Source organism: Thamnophis sirtalis, unplaced genomic scaffold (genome assembly GCF_051295495.1).
Source record: "Thamnophis sirtalis isolate CommonGarterSnake01/CBP01778 unplaced genomic scaffold, rThaSir2_p1.2 scaffold_12, whole genome shotgun sequence".
Lineage (NCBI taxonomy): Eukaryota > Metazoa > Chordata > Lepidosauria > Squamata > Natricidae > Thamnophis > Thamnophis sirtalis.
In genome coordinates this window covers 25,521,049-25,543,794 of record NW_028261392.1, presented here as the reverse complement: position 1 = coordinate 25,543,794, position 22,746 = coordinate 25,521,049, and the positions used below count along the sequence as shown (strand labels likewise).

The following is a 22,746-nucleotide window of genomic DNA, read 5'->3' as shown; positions in this document are numbered from 1 at the left end:
AAAATGAAAGCAATATTTGAGACTCCTTAACAGATTATTCAATAGTTGATTTTACTATCTTTTTTAGTCTGCTTAGGCAATTCGTAAACAAATTTCAGCACAGAAGATGCAACTTTGCCTACAATCTGTATTTGCCCATGTCTGCCGAGCATAGGAATTAAACTGATATCAAAATCTGGCAATTATGTCTTAAATATGTGCACATTTCAATTTGATGATGTTGAGTTACAGGTTATAGACAAATTCAGAAATTAGAAGTATCCAACAATCAAAGCAAATACCTTAGAAGAATCGGAACTTTTCATATATGGCTCAGCACAATGAGTTATGCTCCCTTGTAGGACTTTTTCTATTCTAGCCACTAGAAATATATCCGGGTGTGGACACGTTACTGAGAATATTCCCTAAAAACAAATTAATTGCTTCATTAATTCTTAAATATAAATATGGGACACTGATTTGTAATGAAACATTATTTTTTCCTTACTTGTTTGGGATATTGTAGTATAACATCTGAAATAATATCCTGAATTGGATGTAAGCAATCACTACTCCCATTCAACAACTCCTGTGATGTATTAGCTAGCATATGTCTCACTGTACTATGATTCAAATCAACATGGAAATCTGATGAAATCTTCCGATTATGCTTAACATCGAATAGTGACAGTGAGATGAAAAATGGCTCTACCTGGACATTAAAAAAGAAGACATGAACATAATAATGGTAAATGCTAATTTACTTGTAACAATAGATAGTGTAGAACTGCTGGTAGAAAACTCAGTTCTTATATTGTGTTTACATGATGAATGCCATTAAACAGAATAGTACCTTATGTTCCATATATTCTTGTCTAGATCATACTAGTACTATATATAGTCAAATGTTTAATACTACAATATTATACATCTTAAAAATTTACATGTGCACCTTACTTAAACAAAACATACTCTGTTCTATATAACTTCCAATTCCTTGCTGTGGTAAAACCTTGTCATTTAATTTGTTCTTTGACTGGATTGTAAAACTCTGATAAGTTTTCAGATGAAATTATATTTTCTCAGAATGTTTTGAGTCTTAAACATCAAAATATATATTAGATATTATTCTTTATACATTACATATGAAAGATTCGCCATTATATCTTACATTTGTTGTTGGTCCCTCTTCATTTTCAGCCACGCAGCTTTGTAGATTGAAAGATAAGTCATTGCACTTTACCAGGATTTTCTTCCCAAACTTCTCTTCAAATGGCTTAACTTCGGGCTCAATACCAGAGAAGTCTAGTTTCTTTAAAAGAAACAAATGTTGAAAATAACCTTTAAATATCAACATTATATAAAGGCTTTGGATTTTTCCCTGCAATCAGTCTTACCTGTGCATCTGGGTCCAGTGCAAAGAGCTTAACCCTGCTTTCATTTCTGAATTTGAATTCAGAATCTCTGCAAGTCTACAAAATAAAATAGCATTTTATAATGTGAATGTATGGTCACTTCGACTTCGTGGTACTGCATTGTTTTAAATGTAAAAATAATAAAAATATATTTTTTTAAAACATAAAAAACATAAAAAAATAAAATAGCATTTTTAAATTAATAAATATTTTTCCTTCTTTCTTTACGGTAATTTCTCCTAGATTAAATGGATCTCTCAAGAACAGATGTTAAATCCTCTGTAGGACTAGTTATGATAACAGTATGAGACGACACAGGCCAATTTGGACTCTAGAATATTTCTCACAGGTATGGCGATCTGATTTTAATTTTAAATCTTTCTTCCAATTTCTCATCTCTAGGCATATTTCTATGTTCTTTGGATCATTTAATCATTCAAATCAATTAATTATAACATTTGTTTCATGAATAGCACATTAATATATTGATGTGTAAAAAGGAAAAAATAAAGAATTGCAAATAAAACCAGCGCAGTCACTTTTCTCCTTATTTCTTTTTTTATTTGTAACCTTCTCAGGCTTTACATTTCCACTTTTATTCATCCCTTTCCTTTAATTGAAGGACGAACTTGTAGACAATGTGGAAAGTAAAGGCCAAGTAGTCCCGATGGTGGTAGAAACACTTGGAGCTTTAACTCCTGAGCTGGGAGACTGGCTCCAACGAATTCCAGGAGCAACTTCAGAGCTTTCAATCCAAAAGAATGCAGTGCTAGGAACAGCTAAGATGCTGTATAGAACCCTTAAACTCACAGGCCTCTGGTGGAGGACCCAAAATTGAGGAAGACACAAACCCTCCATAAGTGTGAGAAGGCATTTTTTCATACACACACATATGTATATGTGTGTGTGTGTCTTTATATATGTATGAGTATTTATGTGTGTGTGCGTATAATGTAAACGTGTATATGTATATGTCTGTGTGTATTTTTGTTTATAAACACACATATACACAATACAGAAAGAGAAGATTGATGATGCATAGTAGGAAAGGAACAACACAGTAAGCATACACTAACAGATCCAGTCTGAAGTATAAAAATATGGTAATTCTTTAATATGCTATGGAAATATATTTCATTCTGCACTCTTTTACCAAAATAGAATCTATTTCTGTAAATTCTACATTTTACTTGCTTTTGTAGTCAAATATAACCTTTCTGACCAACTTTATTTCCTGTCTATAATTATTTTGGTTCGGAAAAAGAAGAAGATGACATTGGTAGAGAAGCCTTCAGTATACCAAGAATGGGATGGCAAGTATCTCTTGCAAAGATTTATCATGGAACAGAACAGGTGATCCTGTCATGAGTAGCCAACTTTAAAAAATGAAGGAAGACAGCATCTCCGTAGAGAAATACAATTGCCAAACCATTCTGTAGTGTTTGTTTCTACAGAAATATATAAAACAGACTGATGCCAAGAGACAGCATAATTCACAAGGGCACTTATATTTTGAAACCATCCAGAGATTAAACAAAATTAATCTTACTGTAAATAGCAACAAAAAGTGCACAGTTCAGAAGACAGGGAAAATAGTACCTAAGAAAAACATAAGCCAAAATAGCTGCTGGATCTTAAGGAAACAGGAAGCCACATTTGAGGCACCAAGATTAGATATAATAAGCAGGTGTTCTGAACCTCAAGGGACAGTCAAATCCCAGTCACTTTCTAGAGTGCAACATTTCCTCTTTCACACTGTACTTTAACTGAATTTAGAAAGAAATAGTTTTGAATACATCTCATAAGTATGTATTTAGCTTCATGTGCATCAGTGGCTAATGCTATATACCATACACAACCATCCCAACATCACACACAAATCCCATTTTGCTTTTAATGACCATAAAAGACATTTCTAGAATGAAAAGTATGATGTGACTTCAATTAATTTAAACTTCACCTTGTAGAAAATTGCTTACTTTCTTTCCCAGTCCCAGAAAAAATGTTGGCATTCAGTCTCAAATGTTTTTTAAGGCTGTCCTTTATTGATATAAGTGTAATGTCCCAATACATGATAATATTCTATCAAAAAATATGTCCTAATTCTTACATTGGATTTTGAGATGTAGTGCAGATGTTTACCTGATCTAAGCAGAATGTTCAAGGGGCAAAAGCACACAGCACATTGCAAAGAATAGAAGTTTTTTAAACAGAGAGCCAAATAGGAACAAACTTTCTGGCAAGAAGAATTAATCTGTTAGTAACAAGTTAAGATAAAACAAATAAGAACTAAAATATTGAGTAAAGAATGGAGATGAAATTCCAGGCAAGTGTCTCATAGTGGGCACAATACAAAATAATCAGTGGTGAAATTCAAATTATTTACTACTGGTTCTGTGGGCGTGGCTTGGTGGGCATGGCAAGAGAAGCATACTGCAAAATCTCCATTCCCACCCTACTCCTGGGGAAAGGATACTGCAAAATCTTTAAACTCACCCCACTACTGGGGGAAGGATACTGCAAAATCCCAATTCCCTCCCCACTCCTGGGGAAAGGATACTGCAAAATCTCCATTCCCACCCTACTCCTGGGGGAAGGATACTGCAAAATCTCCATTCCCACCTCACCTGGGGCCAGCCAAAGGTGGTATTTGCCGGTTCTCCGAACTACTCAAATTTTACCCTACCAGTTCTCCAGAACCAGTCAGAACCCACTGAATTTCATTCCTGAAAATAATACGTTCCATTCTTTCAATTATTCCTCCACCACATGGACCCAATCTCCATTCCAAAGGGATCCTTTGGTATCTCCTTTTAGTAACAGCTTGCTTTGAGAAAAAAAGGAGCTCAAGGCACACAGAATACTACCCAGAATCCTGCTTAATGTAATTCTGGGAGTTGAAGTCCACACGTCGTAAAGTTGACAAGGTTGAGAAATACTGAACTAAATTAAGAAGGAGAAGCTAAGGCATTTTAACTATGGATCTGTCTGTTAAAGATATCATTTCTTCAAGTCTGATTCTCAACATACTGCTTTAGTATATCAATCTTATGGCTAAATCAGACTATTTATTTTCTTGAGTGTAATTTTTGAAAATGTAATACACAAACTTAAAAGCCAATGAAACTATTCTGACAGAAATATTTACTACCATTAATTTTTACTCTATCAAGGATTAGATCTACTTAAAGAAATCTCTGATCGCTTTACAATGATCAGTATTAACTTTTTCTCTATATCTGCCTACCAAGAAAATCTAGCTTGAAATTATGAAAAAACGAAACCGAACTCAAAAAGCATTATTTCTAGCAGCCTAAGTTTTATTTAACAACTATACTTGAAAAACAAACCTTCCTGGTAAGTATCAACATTCTTTCCTTAGTAAGGTGCATAAGCTAGCAATTTGCAAAATTCACTTGATTTAGAAACAAAGCATTCCAAAGAACTATGGAATGTTCTATTCCTGACCTTGATCATGACAAACACCTTTGGATCCTGCTGTCTTAAGTGACTGTTTAGTGACATCTTCCATCCTTCAAACCAGAAACAATCTGATGTGTTCAGAGAGTAGTTTGAATACCGTATTTTTTGGAGTATAAGACAGACCTTTTTTTCTCAAAAAAGAGGCTGAAAATCTGGATGCGTCTTATACACCGAATACAGCATTTTTTGCCTCCCAAAGCCCCGCCCCTTCACCAAAATGGCTGTGCATACCTTTATGGAGCTTTCAGAGAGCTCCTGCGGGCTGGGAAGGGCAGAAATGAGCACAAAAGGGGGCATTTTTTGCCCCCTCAGCCCCCAGCAGCACTCTCTTAAGTCTCCATAAGGCTATATATGCAATTGTTTTGATGAAAAACAGGTCATTTTTTTGCTCGTTTCTGCCCCCCACCTCCCAATAGCATTATGCAAGCCCCCCAAGGCTATTCATGCCTTTAAAAAGGGGGGGTTCATGAAAAACGGGCCATTTTTGGGAGGTTTGCAGAGTGCAAATACTTTTTTCCCCCTCTTTAAAGAAAGCTCTTTAACTGATTGATGAGAATTCCATTGATCAAGTGCTGTGCCAACAGAAACAAAGTCTTAGGTGCTGCAGATTATCAGCGATTTCCTTCTCCAGCACGTGGATAAATATGCCTGGAAACATCTACCTACCTACCTACTCTCTCTCTCTCTCTCCTTACCTACCTACTGTATTTCTCCCCCCTCTCTTTCCCTCCCTCTCCCTACCTACCTATCTATTCTCTCTCTTTCCCTACCTAACTACTGTATTACTCTCTCTCTCTCTCTTTCTATTTCTCTCTCTCTATCCCTTTATCTACCTACCTAGCTACCTACCTACCTAACTACTCTCTCTCTCTCCCTACCTACCTACTGCATTTCTCTCTCTTTCTCTCCCTCTCTATCCCTCTATCTACCTACCTACTTTTTTAAAAATTTGCCTCTTCAAAACCTTGGTGCGTCTTATACTCCGGTGCGTCTTATACTCTGAAAAATACGGTATTAAAAAAAACACTATTGCATCAAGAATACTATGCCCTGGATACCTTAAAACCATTTTTAATTTAAAGTATTTAATTCTATAAATCAATAAACTGCTGCTGGGATGATAGTTTGATACAGGTCAGAAGTGCAATTGTACATTCCGGGATGTTCTATTTTTGCAGATTCTATTACATACTGTCATTGAATTTCATACTTTAAAAAAAAACAAAAAAGGCACAAGACTACCTTTGCAATTTCAGGAAGGTAAGCATCTAAACCAGATGAGCTGTCTATCCTGTTTTGTTCATCTTCTGGAAATTAAAAAAAAAGTTATTGAAGTCCCTTGATCACTATAGAAAAATGTTACAACCAAGAATCTCACAAGCTTTTCAAAGTTCTGGAAATTGCTAATCTTTCACACTATTCAGGAACAAAATTCAAACAGGAAATTTTCTATTTTCTGTTAGGTACTGTTTGATGTTGGACTGCATCTAATTTGTCACTATCAGAGGAATTCTGGCACTTGTAAGAATATCCACCAACTGATTCTTAAGAACCACAGTAGCCTGATTTGTAAAAACTAAATGAGATTCATTGTGGGTATATTATTTATATCTATACACAGTATATTATTTTGACAGTAAATGTGTCTTGTTTTTAATAATACATATCTGTATAGGCTACCAAAAACAGAGGCAAGTATCATATAAACTCTCTTTTTATGACCCTGCAGTCCCTATTTGGGGTAGAATCAGGGCGACTAGATGAAACTGAGCATTTACCTTCTGACACCTACACAGAGTTCACAGCAGATATTTTTTCTTTGTGCCCTTGAAGAGAAACATCTGCTGTTACCTAGGATTGAACCCTCAACCAAGTGGAATGTGAGCATTTTCACCATTAGGCTACCATGCCACTGTTTGAAAATTACTTAACCAATTATTAATTATTAATTATAGAGAAAAATGTTTATTTTAGTGAACAGCTTGAAATTAACTTGAAAATAAGCTGTGTTTACCATCATGGGAGTCCTCATATCTCTTTTCTTGCATTGCTGCTTCAAAAGTTAATTGGAGAATTTTGTTTAGAGTTGCAATCCATTCTTCCATTTCTGCTTCACTGTCTGCGGCAAGAAGATAGCTACTCTTGTCCTGCATCTTGAGCTCAAAGGCAAAACGTCGGACTTTATTGTTCTGCAATATAATGAAAAAATGTTAATCTAGCAGCTGCAACATATTTTCTTTTCTCCCTCACCCACTAATTTTGCATTGCTAAAAAGAAACTACCATTTTAGGCCTAAAATAGTGAACTGACGAAACATGTTCAGTCTGAATGAATGAATGAATGAATGAATGAACGAACGAACGAATAATGGACAGGCTGAACAATATGATTAATTGTGGGCAGGGTTTAATTTCTTGTGTAAACATCTATTGTTTTCTATTTTTCTATTCTAATTTTTGTGTGTGCGCGCGCGTGCGTTTTGTTGATTTTTTTTAACCTTAATATTTTTATTGATTATGCTCCTTTTGTGGGGTATGAGAAGGAAAAAGTGAGACAGTGGCTTTTTATAATATTTGATAGTTTTTTAGACATAATTTTTAAGATTAAATATAATTAAATGATACAAATACTAAAACCTATTCAAGTATTAACAACCAAATACTTCCCAAATGACAGTTTGTCTATTTAGCTCAGTCCAGCAATGTTAGAACTCCTATTATATTGCCAAAAAAGCGAAAGAAGTCAAAACAGGTCAGACAATTAATAATAATTTGGGAGTTCCATAGATTCAATTTGAAAATGTTGATTACAAGAGATTATGTTACTGTGAATGAAGACTATGAAAAAAGCATTCAATTTTAGGAGTTGGGATAAAAAAAAACTAAAATATTTTCCATCTTAAGTTCTAGTTTTTCTAATTAACCCATTAGTTTTCCAAAATATTCTGCCTGAGAAGTATTATTAATTTATATAATAATATGGAAGAAGGACCAGTAATGAAGGATGAGAAGAATCTGGTTTGCCAGAAAATGTAAAATAAAATATTGAAGGTTTTCACTTATATTTTGCCCTGATTTTTAAAAAAACTTTGGCATTTTGGTTATTAGCTTAAAATTATAATTAGCAAAATATATTTCCAAGGGGAAAAATTCACATACTGATTGTGTTCACATGGAATATTAAATTATGGTTTAACACTATAAGCAGAACACCCTGAATAATGATGGATCACATTCTTATTTTCTTCTTGCAATTTTGGTAGACTTGAGCAGGACTGGCGTTTAATCTTTTCAATGAATACTAAATGAACACTAAAACCTGCTGTTGAGTTTCTAAATTTTCTGCTGGCTAAAGTCCTGTAATTCAAGATTCTGTAAAAGTGAAAGTAAGCCCTTCTGAACTATTATCCTAAATGTGCCCAAAAGGGAAATGGAGATCATGATAATGAAGCTTTATTCAAGCTTATTTGCTTCTAAATATAATGCTCAACCAGAGTTTAGTGTTACATGAACCAGAAACAATTCCATATTAAACTATTAAACAGAGAGAAAAAAATATGAAGGCAATTAATAAGAGTACATAATTCCAGGTTTGTTACATTAGGAACAAGTTCCCAACATTCTCCATGCTTAGCACGCAAATGAAAAATGGCCCTGTTTTTTGTCCTTTCTGGTGAGAAGATACTTTTTCAGTCTGTGTCAGTATTTTTCAAACTTGGCAACCCACTAGATACTCAAAAGGATAAATTTCATAGCAACAAATGTAGTAGCATCAATTCCTGAATATCTTTAAAACAAAACATGATTCTAGATCTATTAATTCAACATTTAAACTGGAACTGTTTAATTATTATTAAGCTCTTATGACAACACAGTATTTTATAATACTTGCTTACTAAAAACATAAAGCAGCTGTAATAAAAAAAATATTTATATTATCCAAAGGACCAATAGTGCAATTCTAGTAAATTGATTTAAAAATATTCCATTGCTTTTAATGAATTTACACTCTATATGAGTAAATAAGTACAAAGGTGTAATTCCAAAGCACTAGAAGAAATACTATAGGTTTCTGCAAGAGTTACAAATCATACCAAGCAGTATAGTTCTCTACTTACTTGAACAACGCCCATACAGGAATCCAAAAAAATTGAGCCTTTTGGTTCTTTTGATATTTTTTCATCTTTGTAGAAATTAAGATTATAGGATCCATCACCAAGTTGAAGGAGATGAAAAAATCTTCGTTTGAATGACTAATTTGTGAAAAATGAAATTATATTAAAAACAAAAGCAATGTGACCCAGGGATCAAAAACATCTCTTTAATTGCACCCACAACACTGCAATTTTTGTAATACATTAAGAAGTATTGCTGAGATCACAGTCAATGTGCACTTGTACATTATACAGCATCACAGTATTTTATGAGTAGACAAAAAATATACATACCCGCATAGTAACACTGATTGCACTGTTCATGTTCCCTTTATATAACCATCCTTGTTTTGTAAGGCCACCCTTTTGAGATCCCAGAGATGCTGCATCCTATTAAAAAATAAACTTCACATAAACTCATGAATAAAACGGTTTTGTAAAAAAATTAAATCTATAAATAATAAGCAATAAGCAAGTGCTTTGATGTAACTTAAATATGAAGAAAGGTTCCCTATGCTATAAGACTATTGAGCATAAATCAATGTTGCCCATAGAAGAGAAATGTAGTATTGTAACACTCATTCATTATGGTTTCCCTTCCATTGTGCATTATTAGATCATAAAAGCTAATGTAAATTCTAAAAATGCTGCTAAATTTCATTAATGAAATAAATAACCTACTTCTGTTGTCAGGTTGAAACACAGCAAAGAATTGAGTTAAGCACACAATTTAGCAATTTTGTAGATGATTTCAGAATGTTTTATCTTTTAGGTAAAAGTCTAAATACCTTGGTCAGAACAGCCAGGCAATCTCTCTATTAAGGACTGGATTAGCTGGGATTAATGTTCCTGTCCAGTCTATTAGGGTATCCCATCTGTTATATGGCCCTTTGGAATAACAGCTCCCCTCAAGATTAAATTGTCCCAATGCTGTTGGCCTTTCACAAGGCCTCAGGTATGGTTTTGTCACCAAGCACAGAGGTACAGATACAATACGTGGTAGAATGCAATAGTTTGATTTGCTTGTTGTAGCTTTTTTTTAACCTTAAATGGGTGTTATTGTCTTTTTTTGTTATATGTTGTTATTGTGCTTTTAACTATTGTTAGCTACCCAGATGCCTGAATCTCAGATTGAAATTAGAAGTACATAAATCAAATATAAAAGTTTTAGCTTGACAATAAAAAGTATGTAAAAGAAGAGGTTAAAAGACTCTCCTAGAGATAAATCTATAACCTGGTCTCTAAACAAAGATGTAAGTTCTTGTAGATCAGCATAAGCAAAAGACCACACTAATAAACCATTAATTCCCAGAGAGTTGGAAGAAGCAAGGCAATGTGCTATTTATCTAAAAAGATTAAGGAAACTAGATTCTTAAGGGGAAAAAAGAAAGGCGAAAGGAACCATATATAAATAGCAATGGTGTTAGATGGTATTAGAGAGAAGAATCTTTCTTAAAATATAGTAATAACTTTTATCTTTTTCTTTGCTATATAAATTCATCCTGTTTTTTAAGGATTATGAATTAATATACTTTTGAATATTTTAATAATTTTTAAATTCTTGTTTTATTTATTTATTGGGTTTATATGCAACAAACTGATACACATTTATAGTAGCTTAACCATACCATAAAGATAAGATAATTTATGGTGTGTGTATTTTAAATCTAAATATTTTAATGCTGCATACCATCTGGAAATACACAGAATTATAAGGTGGTTTTAAAATAATAAACAAAATATGTAAGGAACAATCATGCACTTCCATCTATAAACAATTGAAAATTCTTATGCCTAATACAGATCACTGGGGCAAAGTAATATATTATTCAATATATTTTAAAGATTTCAGGATAAAGTTACTTCTTATTAAATATTACATTTTGTTACTCCCAAAGGGGCCTATATCATAACAACAATTTAAAAATGAACTGAAGTAAAATAATACAAAAAATAGACTTGCCTCATCCTTATCTGCTTCTTCATCAACTTCAAAAACATGAACTGGAAGCTTTTCTAATCTATTCCCTTTGCTAAAAAAAAGATACCATAACACACAACAATTATTACAATAATCCATACTGCAACAATTTACCAATGTGTGAAAGTATGATTAAAATATAGAGTACACAAGAAGTTCTAAAAGAGAATGTCTACATGAAGGTAATAAGTTTTGATTTGGCTTTTTTTTTCTTACTTTTGTATCTTGAATGCAAATGTAGCTAAGATTTGGAAACAATTTGAAATTTGTTTTACAAAAGTAGGGAAAATCATTTAAATGCCTGTTAAACTAATTGTTGACATACTTGTTATAATCTATCAATATTAAATTTTCACCTGCTAAAAATGAGGACTTGCAACGTATTATTTCTTCATTGAACTGATATTCCGCTTTTATAGGAAAATGGTTAACACAGCCTCATACATTTCTGCAGCTATCTGTATACAGTACTGATATAGTATTCATATTTCACATTTCAATTAAATTAATTAAAAATTAATTATGAGTTATGACTAAGCATCATGGCTCTTGCTTCTCCTGAAACCATGAAAACAAACTGCAAATGCTCTTTCCATGTTGTTTTTATGAAACCCATATTGCAGGACTGAATCATCCTAAGAAATTAAACCTGGAAGTCAGGAAAAAACATGTTTCCAAATCTGGCATGTTAGAACTGAAATGAAAGTAATTTCCAAGAATCTACCACATTAAATATTAAAAGTTAACAATTATTAGTAAGCATTAATATAAAGCTTAAGACAAAAATTACTTACTTTGGAAGTTGCCGAAAGTCTCCTGAGTAATCTTCATGTTTGAAATTGACAACATGCCAGTCAGAGATGTATGTCTTAATACACTTTAAATCAGGACAAAAATTAAACTTTAGGTCACTTCTTTATGCAACAATACATTTATCTTAGTAATTTGAGTATTTGATCTGATCACACTGCTATATCTATGCTAATTAGAGAGAAAAAAATGCATTACAGGAAGTGGACAGGATTTTTGTCGATCTTAATTCAACTACTTAGATACCTGCCCCTCCTGGCTGGTCAGAGCTACCCAGGATAGGATGTGAGATTGGGTGGGTGGTAAACTCTTCCTTGAGAGAGGGGGAATCCCTCTGCTTCTGAACAAAGTGGTGGAGCATTCCCTTCTCAAGAGACATTGCTTGGTTTGGACAACATCCAGTTTCCAACCTTTCCTTTTTAGGGAAGATTCTGGAAAGGACGTGATCACACTTCAGCTTTAAAGGACTCTGATGAAACAGGTTAATGGACTCCCTTCAATCAAGATTCAGGCCAAAATAAGGGAACAGAGATAGCATTGACTATGCTCTTGGATGACCTCGGGAAGGCGAGAAGGATGGGGGTAGACCATTCTTGTTTTTCTTGATCTCTCAGTGGCTTCCAATGCCTTTTTCATAATATCCATGGGGGGGGGGGTATTGTGCCCACTTCACCATTTGTTTGGAGTGACCAAAATTGAAACTTTATGCCTTTTTTTTCTCTTTTTAGTTAAGGTTGCCCCCCACCCCCAAATTGTGGCTTAATTTCTGTGATTTTATGCCATTACTATGATTCATCTTAGGGTAGGAATTGCTAGATTTCTCAATATAATCCTGATGGTGGTATATGAAGATGCAGAGACATCCTTTACAAAGCATGCCAATCAGACTTGGCTGCCATACTTGAAGGTATGTTCCTGGATAGTTATTCACCTTTTTTTTCAATCCAGGTTGATTTCTAAGCCAAATAACAACTCCCAAATTTCAGAGCAGCCCTAATTCTGGCAAGATTTAATGCCTCCCCCCCCCCAGCTATTCTTCAGGGGAAATTAATCCCATTTGAATAACACTTTACCCCTGTATTGAAGGAGTTCTGAAACACTAACCCATATTACTCTATTTTTACATTGCTCTTCTTACAAAGATGTCCCCTTTGGAGCTAACAGTAGCCTATTTATCCAGGTTGCCAAGCCCTCCAGTTCCATTTTATTTACGGTTATTATCTGTTTACTGTGATTTTATTTCTCTTAACTTGGCTACGTTTTATTTTACTATTTGAAAAATATCCTAAACTTTAACTTCTCCAATACTGTACATGTTTTACTGTGGTTTTTGTTTGCTATCTTACCATTTGTCTTCCTTTTCTTTGTTCTTTGGAGCTGATCATCAGCTGCAATAAAGTACTACTACTAATACTATTAAATTATGATGAATGACAAAAAATTATTCATTCCTATTAAAGTCAGAAGCAACATACTCTTTAACTAAACCATACCTGTAGAGTTTATTCTGGCATTCAATTTTCTATAACATAATGGAGATATTTTCTAAGAAACAGAGTATCTTGGAGAAAGGAGAATGGTACCACAATCTGCCTATAGGTCTGTATTACTGTATGAATGAAGAAGTCGTCTGCCAGAGTGATTTAAAGAGATGTAATTGTGAACAATTGACAGCAATAAATGAGTGCAGAAACTGACTTGCTCAATCATCTAGCAATTTAATTGGACTGAATTTAGAATGGAGAGACGACTGGATTTGGATTGATACAGATATAGCATGCGAGGTTTCAAAATGTATCCTCCATGAGGAATTTAGAAGAGGAAAATCTCCACTTCTATTGTCCAAAATCTCTCTCGCTAAAAAACAAAGAGGTAAAGTAATATGCTCAGGTTCAAGATGTAACTATTTTGTTCTATATTTATTAAACAAACAAAACATTATTTTCTTTTCCTCTTTCTTTGTTCCAGAAATACTAACAAAGTAAAGCATACTGTTCAGAATGATAAAACAGCCTATTTCTTAAATATCCAGCATACTCCAAGCAGCTAGTTTGATAAAATTTTTTTACAAAACTCCAAACAGCTTCTAAAGTCTTACTGAATAGTACTTTGAGACTGCTACTCTAGCCAGCTGGAGCGCTGAGTAAAGGGTGGAGATGAATCGGAACACTTTATTGTTGTTCTGACTGGTTACAATAACAAAGCAAATTGTAATATAGACTTAAGTAACTAGGCATACCACCTCTGGGCTGCAGATGAGCTCCAGATGTCTAAGAGATATAAAAAACCTGATGCTATCTAATGACTATTCAGATTTTTGAAGCCCAGAAGTGGCGTATGTTAGAAAGATTTTAAAAAAAGATTACCTCTGTTACAAATAAGCTGTAAGCTTCTTTCTCTGCATTCTCTGGAATTGTAGAACATATATACTGGTGTTGTCGTTTCAATACTGCAGTCTTTAACGAAAAAAATACAATCAATAAGAACTTTATTTGCAGGAATAGGGTTTAGCCCTTATAGTTCTAACGTATAAAAAAGGTAACCAGCATATTCCTGCCAATTAGCATCCCATAATAAAAACTACTAAGTGACTCTGGACCCATCATTATCTTTCAGCCCAACCACATCAAAGAATTGCTATTATGGGGAAAATGGGAGGAGGAAGGAATGTTTGGTATGTTTCCTGCCTTGAGTTGTTTATAAAAATAATAAAGATGGAATTTTAAAAAATTAAAAAAAATATTAGTTGAAAGGCAAGCACGTTCTAGAGCTGGACAAATGGTATTCAATCATGCTCAGATTTCTAGTATCTAGTTGGGAAAATATACTTCTAGACCAGGGTTTGCTAAAATCTTCAAATATTTTGGGGTAGTGTTTAATGCAACCAGTAAATACAGGGCAGATATATAGTCTGCTGTCTAAAATGCATATAAGTCACAATAACACTATATAATAGTCCTTTGATTGCACTAGAGATGCATCATCCACACCTATTGTCCTAAAAGTATTCTCAGGTAGAGTATACTTCCTTCACTCCTTCATTCAATAAAAATATTGAAATTTTGCTGCAGTGTGATAACGTCCACGAAAATCCTCAGAATTCTTCAACAACATTCTTTATTAATTAATATCCTTTAGCTATGCATGTATTGACTTATCTTATAATCAGCATGTCACAACTGCTATTGTCAAATGCTTTGTTGAGATCAAGGTCTATTATGTCCACCTCATTTCCATATTCTAAGTAACAAAGCAATCTGATCAAAGTCCAAGATAAAGTTAATTTGGAAACAATTGCTCATGCTGGCAATTACCACACTGTTTTTGAAATCTGCTCACTTGCTTTATAATCTGCTCTAGAATCTTTCCAGGTATTGATGTCAGGCAGACGTGACTCTTAATTCCTCAGATTCCCTCCTTATTGTTTTTAAAGATTGGAATATTTGCACTTAGTTCTCCAGGATTTCCTAAATATGATGCACAAAGGTTTATCGAGATATCAACTAAGGCCTAGGAAGCAATTCATCTGCCCTGGACATTTAAACTCAAAATCTCTGAGTAGATTTTTTAAAAGTTTTATCTTTATTCCTATTTTTCTCATTGTTGTCATAATTTCCTCATAGAACTAAATTTTATATTGGAGAAAATGGAACTAATATAAAAATAAATTTTGCTTTGTAGCATTTTGCAGCAGTAGATAGACAGAGTATCTATCTGTCTTTTTTTTTTTCTTTTAATACCTTTCAGCATCTTTAGTGCATTTTCAGTTTTTGCTTTCCTGACATCCCTGTTTCAGTTCTGGTCTACTGTATATATTTCCAGTTGCAATGTATGGCTGTGAAAGTTGGCCCATAAGAAAGGCTGAGTGCCAAAAAATTGAAGCCTTTGAACTATGGTGCTGGAGAAGATTCCTGTGAGTCCCTTGGACTGCAAGGCGATCAAACCGGTCAGTCGTAGAGGAGATCAACCCTGACTGCTCTTTAGAAGGCCAGATCCTGGAGATGAAACTCAAATACTTTGGCCACCTAATGAGAAGAAAGGACTCACTGGAGAAGAGCCTAATGCTGGGAAACATTGTGGGCAAAAGAAGAAGGGGATGACAGATAATGAGGTGACTGGATGAAGTCACTGAGGCTGTAGGTGTGGGCTTAAATGGACTCCAGAGGAGGGTAGAGGATAGGAAGGTCTGGAGGAACATTGTCCATGGGGTCACAATGGGTCGGACATGACTTTGCAACTAACAACAACAAATGTATTTGTTTTGGTGACCAGGTTTTGTTTCCGTATTCTTTGTGCATATTTTTAAAAAATCAGAACATTTTATTTCTTAAGTTTTCTATGTAATTTTTAAAAATATTTTGCACATGGTGATAGGGCAGTTTGATGTTTTCTCAAACGTACTTATATATGTGCATATTTTCTGAGTTTTAAACTCATTCCAATATTTTCAACATAAAGCATGTAAGCATATATTTTGTTCATCAATTTATTCAACAGATATCATTGCATATTTTTGCAGCAGTTAATTTACTATATATCTCCCAATCAAATCTCCTAGTTGAATTCCTATAACATCATTTGTCATACATCAGTTATAAACTTTAAACTATATTATTATTATAATATAATAATAAATGCAAATAATAAATGCAAAGATATTGCCATTATGAATATCTCAGTGTTGATTTCTAAAGCTTTATTGGACAACCTGAAGCTGTTTGGTCAAAATTTCAGAGATATATTTCCTTAACTAAATAAAGAGAATGACCACAGGCGGGCAAAAAAAAGCAATGGGCGTGGGAGTCTTCCGATTTCCTGCTGGCATCCCCATTGATTTTCTTTGTGGGAAGCTGCAGGGAGTGTTGGAAATAACAATTATGTGACTGCGGGTGATCATAGTGGCACAGCAATGCTGGAGCATCCACAACTTCACCAAATTACAATCTCATGGTGGTAATGGGCCCTAGATGTTGGATACATTCTTTATGTTAACCCATTTGGGGTACTTCGATTCAAAAATTATTGCCTTATGGTGTATCATTTTGCTTAACAAACATTTTATAGTAATATTATTTGTTCTGAGAAGTATATTTTATATATACACATATACATGTACTCCATGTTTAATAATCATGAGTTTAGTCAATGTTTGAAACTCCAAAAGTGTTGTAAAAAGTAACTTATGATCAGTGCTTGTACTTACATACATGTTCTTTTCATGAGGGCCTTCTAACAACCAAAGCCAATGGGGAAATAGACAGAAGGTTGCACGTAATGCTTACATGATGTCTCACTTAATGACTGTAGGAAATTTGCTTAACAACTGTAACCAGGATTGTTGGACCTGCTGCTGCTAAACAGGACAGTCATGTGTTGTCTCACTTAATGACCACTTTGCTTAGCCATGGAGTTGCCAATCCCAATGTACTTTTCAGTACAAATATTATTACTACAGTAAAAGTATGCAGAATTAAAATATATCGAAATTGTCTTAGCTACAGCTGCCCAGAGTAATTTGGGAGTTGGGCAGCATATAAATTAAATTAATTATAATTTTGGTATCATATTTTTTCTCTCTGAAGAAATCTAAGGCTGTTTTCATATGACAGCTTTTGTCCTAGCACCTTTTTTTTCACTTAACAAATTTGATGCAAAAATAGAAGATTAGAAAACAGACAATTATAAATGGAACATTACAAGATCCATTCTTTACCCCTATTCCCCATCTCTGAAACACTGCATGTAGTAGGTAGAGACACTTCATAATAACAGCGAAATCTAGAAGTATCTTAAGACAATGTTAAATCTGTATTAGAGGTCAATGTTCTGGTAATAAATTCCAAAATGTTTAACTTTTAAAGTACATATGTACTTCCTATTGTTTATAGTCACACCTGTTTCCTGCATTTGATGTGGTTCCTTCCATAAATGTTCAACATATTTTTATTGGATCTACTAAATATAGTTTTCTCCAAACACACAAGTAAATAGTTCAATGCCTTTAAAAGAGGAACAACCTTCTTTAAAATATGAATTATTTGGGCAAAACCAGTCATATGTAAAAATAAAAAGTTTAATTCTACAATAAATCTGTTTTTTTAAGTGTTTCCAATTACATTCTTTTCAAAGGCTGAAAACAAATATAATCAGTATATCAAACTACGCATGCCACATAATTTGAGTTGAGCAGCCACATAAATATATAATTTAATCATCATTCATGTTATATTATTTTATTCTGAAAATGATCATCTTTCCAAATAGAAGTAAAAAAAATGATGTTCTAAATAACATTTCAGATTTTAAATTGTACCATATCAAGACATTTTGAGAATGTCATTCTAGAAAAACTACTCTTTTTTTAATCAAGTAATTTCATTAAAAATTACAATTAGAATAAAACTAATACCAACTTGGGGGGGGGAGTGCAGAAAAGAAAAAAAAAGAAAAATAGAAGGAAAAATAAAAGAAATGAGTTAAAAAGAAAAAAATATATAAAGAAATGACTTGTCACTTCAACACAAGTACAAACAATTTTAGTAACTTATCACATCCTCTTAAAATACAGCAAATGACATCATTTTCCCATAGTTGATTTCCATCTATAAACAAATCCTTAAAGTATTATCATTTCAATCCTGACATCCCAAAGAAACTTTTCCAAAAGGCAACTGGACTTTCTAGATTTTTTTTCCTTGAAAAAGGGCATTGGTTCTTATCTGAGACGCCTCTTCTCATAGGGTGGAGGCAGCATCCAGGCTGGGTTAACTTTCATCCACTCATTGCAAGGACTGAGTCTGGTAAAGTTGTTAAGTCTCGCCTCTGTTGCTAGGCAACCCAGCTTTTTGACGAAGAAAAACTCCAGACCCAGTGCGTCATCCATCTCAGTCATTATGTACATATAATCCGGCCATCAACGTGAATATTCCTGCTGAGGTTTCTAATGTAGAGGTCAGTCACATAAGTCAATCATATGAACAGCATAATCAATTAAGGACAAAAATGCCCCCTTTTTGAACCAGTTCCATGCAGGGGGGGCTGGATGCTGCCTCCACCCTATGAGAAGAGGCGTCTCAGGTAAGAACCAATGCCCTTTCTCCATAGTGGGGGAGACAGCATCCAGGCTGGGACGTACCAAAGCTGTACCTGTCCCAGGGAGGGTCTAAGACTGGTTCGGTGAAGTCTCAGCCCTAACCACTGACTGTAGCACCCTGCGGCCAAAAGCCGCATCTGTAGATGCAAAGGAGTCCAGTTTGTAGTTCTTGATAAAGGCCGACGGAGTGGCCCTAGTTGCGGCCCTGCAAATTTCCTGCAAGGAGGCCCGAGCCGCCCAGGCCACTGAGGTGGCCGCACTCCGTGTAGAATGCGTGGTAATCCTACCCGGCACCTGTGAGGGTTGGGACTGGTACGCCAAAGAAATGCAGGCCCTCAACCACCTGCCTATGGTAGGAGAGGTAACTTTATTGCCTAAGGAAGCCAGCTGGAAGGACACAAAGAGAGTCTCAGATTTTCGAAATTCAGACATGTGTTTCAAATAAATCTTGAGAGCCCTCCTTACATCCAAAGTGTGTCACTTGTGTTCCAACGGGTGAACCGGACGGGGACAGAAATACCGGTTGTATTGCCCGTATGTCGAGGAGATGTTGGATTGCCTCCTGCATGAGACATCTGCAAGCTGAGTTGGATGAGATCGGGCAGGTCCTGAACAGCCTGGGAGGGGTGGGGTTGGAGATGAACTCAATGGCAAGCCCTTCTCTAACAGTTGATTTAACCCAAACATCGGAGGTGGTTGTGTCCCACACATCAGCAAAGAGGGCTAACCTACCCCCGATGGGATAACTGGCCCCCAAGGGACTAGGTTCGGCGGTAATAACATCCCCCTACTGTTTGAAAGGGACACCTGGAGGACTTTCCCCGCTGATAGCGGTCAGATTGGGCTCTCTGCCTGGAAGAGTAACCTCCCTGCTGCCTATATCCCTGGTTACCATAGTCCGACCCCCAAAAGGAAGAACCATAGTCCTGGTTCCGAAAGGATGAACCAAAGTCTTGCCCTCGAAAGGAAGAACGCCTGGGATAAGGAGCCTGACGATTGAAGCCCTTCTTAGGTGCAGTAGGGAGGACCTTCCTCTTCTCCTTATTCTCCACCAGATAGGGATCCAAGGCATCCCCAAAGAGAGAATTGCCTTTGAATGGAGTAGAAGCCAATCGCCACTTGTGGCGCACATCAGCCTGCCACTGCTGAAGCCACAGGATCCTGCGGGACGCCACCGAGAAAGCCATGGCCCTAGCTGCAAATCTGACAGATGACAGGGAGGCATCCGAAGCAAATTGCACAGCTGCCAGTAGCTTCACGATGTCCTGATGTGCTCGTATATCCGTGATGGAGATAAGCTGTTGCAGCCTGAAGCCAAAGATGACAAGGTCGGGTGAAAAAGGAGGCCGTGGTAGAGGCCCGGAGCGCCCAAGCAGCTGCCTGGTGTCCTCTTTGCAGTGTGAGGTCCGCCTTCTTTTCCTCTGGCTTCAGGATGTCCTCTGAAGCCCCTGGCATATGAGCTGGTGTATAGAGAGCGATTACTGGGGATAGTAGCAGGGATAGACAGAAACTGCGCCAATTCATTAGCAACATTGAAAAACTTTTTATCTGAGGTGGAGGGGCTTGGCCCAGATGTGGGAGCAGCCCATTGACGCTGAATTAAATCCACAAATATCTTTGGCATTGGTATGTTTCAGCTGGGAGAGACTGCTCAGAATACAAGGATTCAGCGCAAACAGTTGCTGGTTGAGGGGTTGAAGCCGCTGGCTAGGACCCAATTTTTGAGGCTACTTTGGCTTTGTATAGCAAAGATTGGAAAAGAGCTGGAGGGAAGACGCCTGAGAAGGCTTTTTGCTCTGTCTCCCTGCCCTCATCCTCGGATAACTCAGCTTCCTTGAGCTCGCCCTCCTCTGATTCAGAGGAATCATCCTGGTCTTCCTGCTTAGATACCACCTGCCCTGCAGGGGGCGCCACTGGAGTAGGAGCCAGTGGTGTTGCCACAGGGGCAGTAGCCTGTCTTTGTGCCAGGGCATCCCATTGTTGCAACTCTGCTGTGATGCCCTATGATATGGCACTGGCATATCATAGGGCAAGTTAGGCAAATACATAGAATGTGCCTGGCCCAGAATTGCTGTGCTGGAGGTGGATGGGAGCGCATTCATTCTCTGGACAGCTGGGGGAAGCATGTTATCCCTGACAGGCAGAAGGGCCTGAGGCTCTTGAGCAGGCCCCCAGATATTTGAGACACCAATAAGGAAGATGGGATTAAGAGGAGCCTCCCTATTCTGCCTGCCTCCTGGGGAAAGCAGCAATGATAATTGGCCTTGAACTGGAGGTGGCTGATCCGATGGCTGGGTGGAAGAAGCCTTTTTACTGGCTGCTCTCTTATAAATACATTCTAGCGCTTTGTCCTTTTGCTTTTCATAGCGCGAACTGGGCTTAGATGACTTTTTTGCCCGATTCCCTGCCATCAGTTGTGGAGGGCTGGGGAGAGGAATGAGGTGCTGAAGCCCCTTCAGGTGACTGAATTACTTGTGCCTCCCCAGGCAACTCTGGCGCCGTCATGGAAGTTTCAGCATTAAGAGCGGCTGCCATGCTCGCCACTGACAGAGACTGACAGGAGCCTCTCAAAATGGTGATTCGCGTCCTTTTTAAACCACCACGGAGCCCATGCTAAAAACAATAAGATCGATATTAACACTGTTTGCACAGTCACTTTAGCAGCGCTCTGATTGGAATTTTTATGATTATTATTATTATTATTATTTTATTTATTATTATTTTTTTATTTACTTTATTTGTATGCCGCCCTTTTCCCTGAGGGGACTCAGGGCGGCTCACAATTCAAGGGGAGGGAAGGACAAACAGGTTACAAACATGAACCTCTACTTGAGAGACCGCCTCCTGCCAATTACCTCCCTACGACCTATTAGATCACACAGATTAGGCCTCCTCCGAGTTCCATCCGCCAGTCAGTGTCGACTGGCAACTACGCGGAGGAGAGCCTTTTCAGTAGTAGCTCCGACCCTTTGGAACGATCTCCCCGTGGAGATTCGCACCCTCACCACCGTCCAGACCTTCCGCACAGCCCTCAAGACCTGGCTATCCCGTCAGGCCTGGGGATAAAGATTCTAATCCGTCCCCACCCGAATGATGAATGAATGTTGTGTTTTATTTTTACTTATGTATTGTCTTATGTCTTGTCCTGTATTCCCCTCCCCACAAATTGTAAGCCGCCCTGAGTCCCCTCAGGGAAAAGGGCGGCCTATAAATAATAAACAAATACCAAAAATATCAAATGAAGACAATACATCTTCTTCCCTTTAACTTTCCCTCTGGTTCGCTCCACGGCAGCGTGTATTTTGATTGTAATATAGTCACAGAGCTGCCGCGGTTCGTCGCTCAACTGTCTGACAGGAGCGGCAGAGCATGTTCCCAACAGGGAACCGAGGGAGCAATTAACACCTCCGATGGGATGAAAGGGCAGTTAGAAACTTGAAGCCGAAGGCAAAGCAAGCAGCATCGATTTTGAGGCGAGGGAAGCCGTTTGCAGCCGTTACAGCCGTTCCAGCCCTAGCAACAGCCTACGGGCCCTGACAGGGCTTAGAGGCTCAGACCCCTTCCCAAATCACTGTCAGGGACTTCTGATAACGGGGTCACTGTCTCACTCAATTCTTGACAACTTACTCACAAACTCATTAAAATAACAATCCAACGATTTTATGTCCGGAGAAAGATGATGACACAGCCGTCCTCATCGAGGGACTGAGTCGAAAAGCTGGGTTGCCTAGCAACAGGGGCGAGGCTTAACAACTTTACCAGACTCAGTCCTCACGATGTGTGGATGAAGGTTAACCCAGCTTGGATGCTGCCTCCACCACTATGGAGAACA

General features: G+C 36.8%; 1 protein-coding gene across 6 annotated transcripts in view; it reads right to left on the bottom strand.

Moving 5' to 3' along the window:
• The window catches only part of DOCK9 (dedicator of cytokinesis 9), a 123,563-nt gene that overhangs the window by 61,879 nt on the left and 38,938 nt on the right, over positions 1-22,746 (bottom strand). For all 6 annotated transcript variants that reach the window (XM_087726168.1, XM_087726171.1, XM_087726172.1 and 3 more), the window contains exons 3-13: positions 14,188-14,277; positions 11,806-11,888; positions 10,994-11,063; positions 9,325-9,420; positions 8,995-9,129; positions 6,892-7,066; positions 6,120-6,184; positions 1,377-1,451; positions 1,151-1,291; positions 488-691; positions 282-404 (exon numbers count right to left, since the gene is read on the bottom strand). In XM_087726168.1, the coding sequence (XP_087582294.1) occupies positions 282-404; positions 488-691; positions 1,151-1,291; positions 1,377-1,451; positions 6,120-6,184; positions 6,892-7,066; positions 8,995-9,129; positions 9,325-9,420; positions 10,994-11,063; positions 11,806-11,888; positions 14,188-14,277 (1,257 nt within the window). The remainder of the gene's footprint in view (positions 1-281; positions 405-487; positions 692-1,150; positions 1,292-1,376; positions 1,452-6,119; positions 6,185-6,891; positions 7,067-8,994; positions 9,130-9,324; positions 9,421-10,993; positions 11,064-11,805; positions 11,889-14,187; positions 14,278-22,746) is intronic.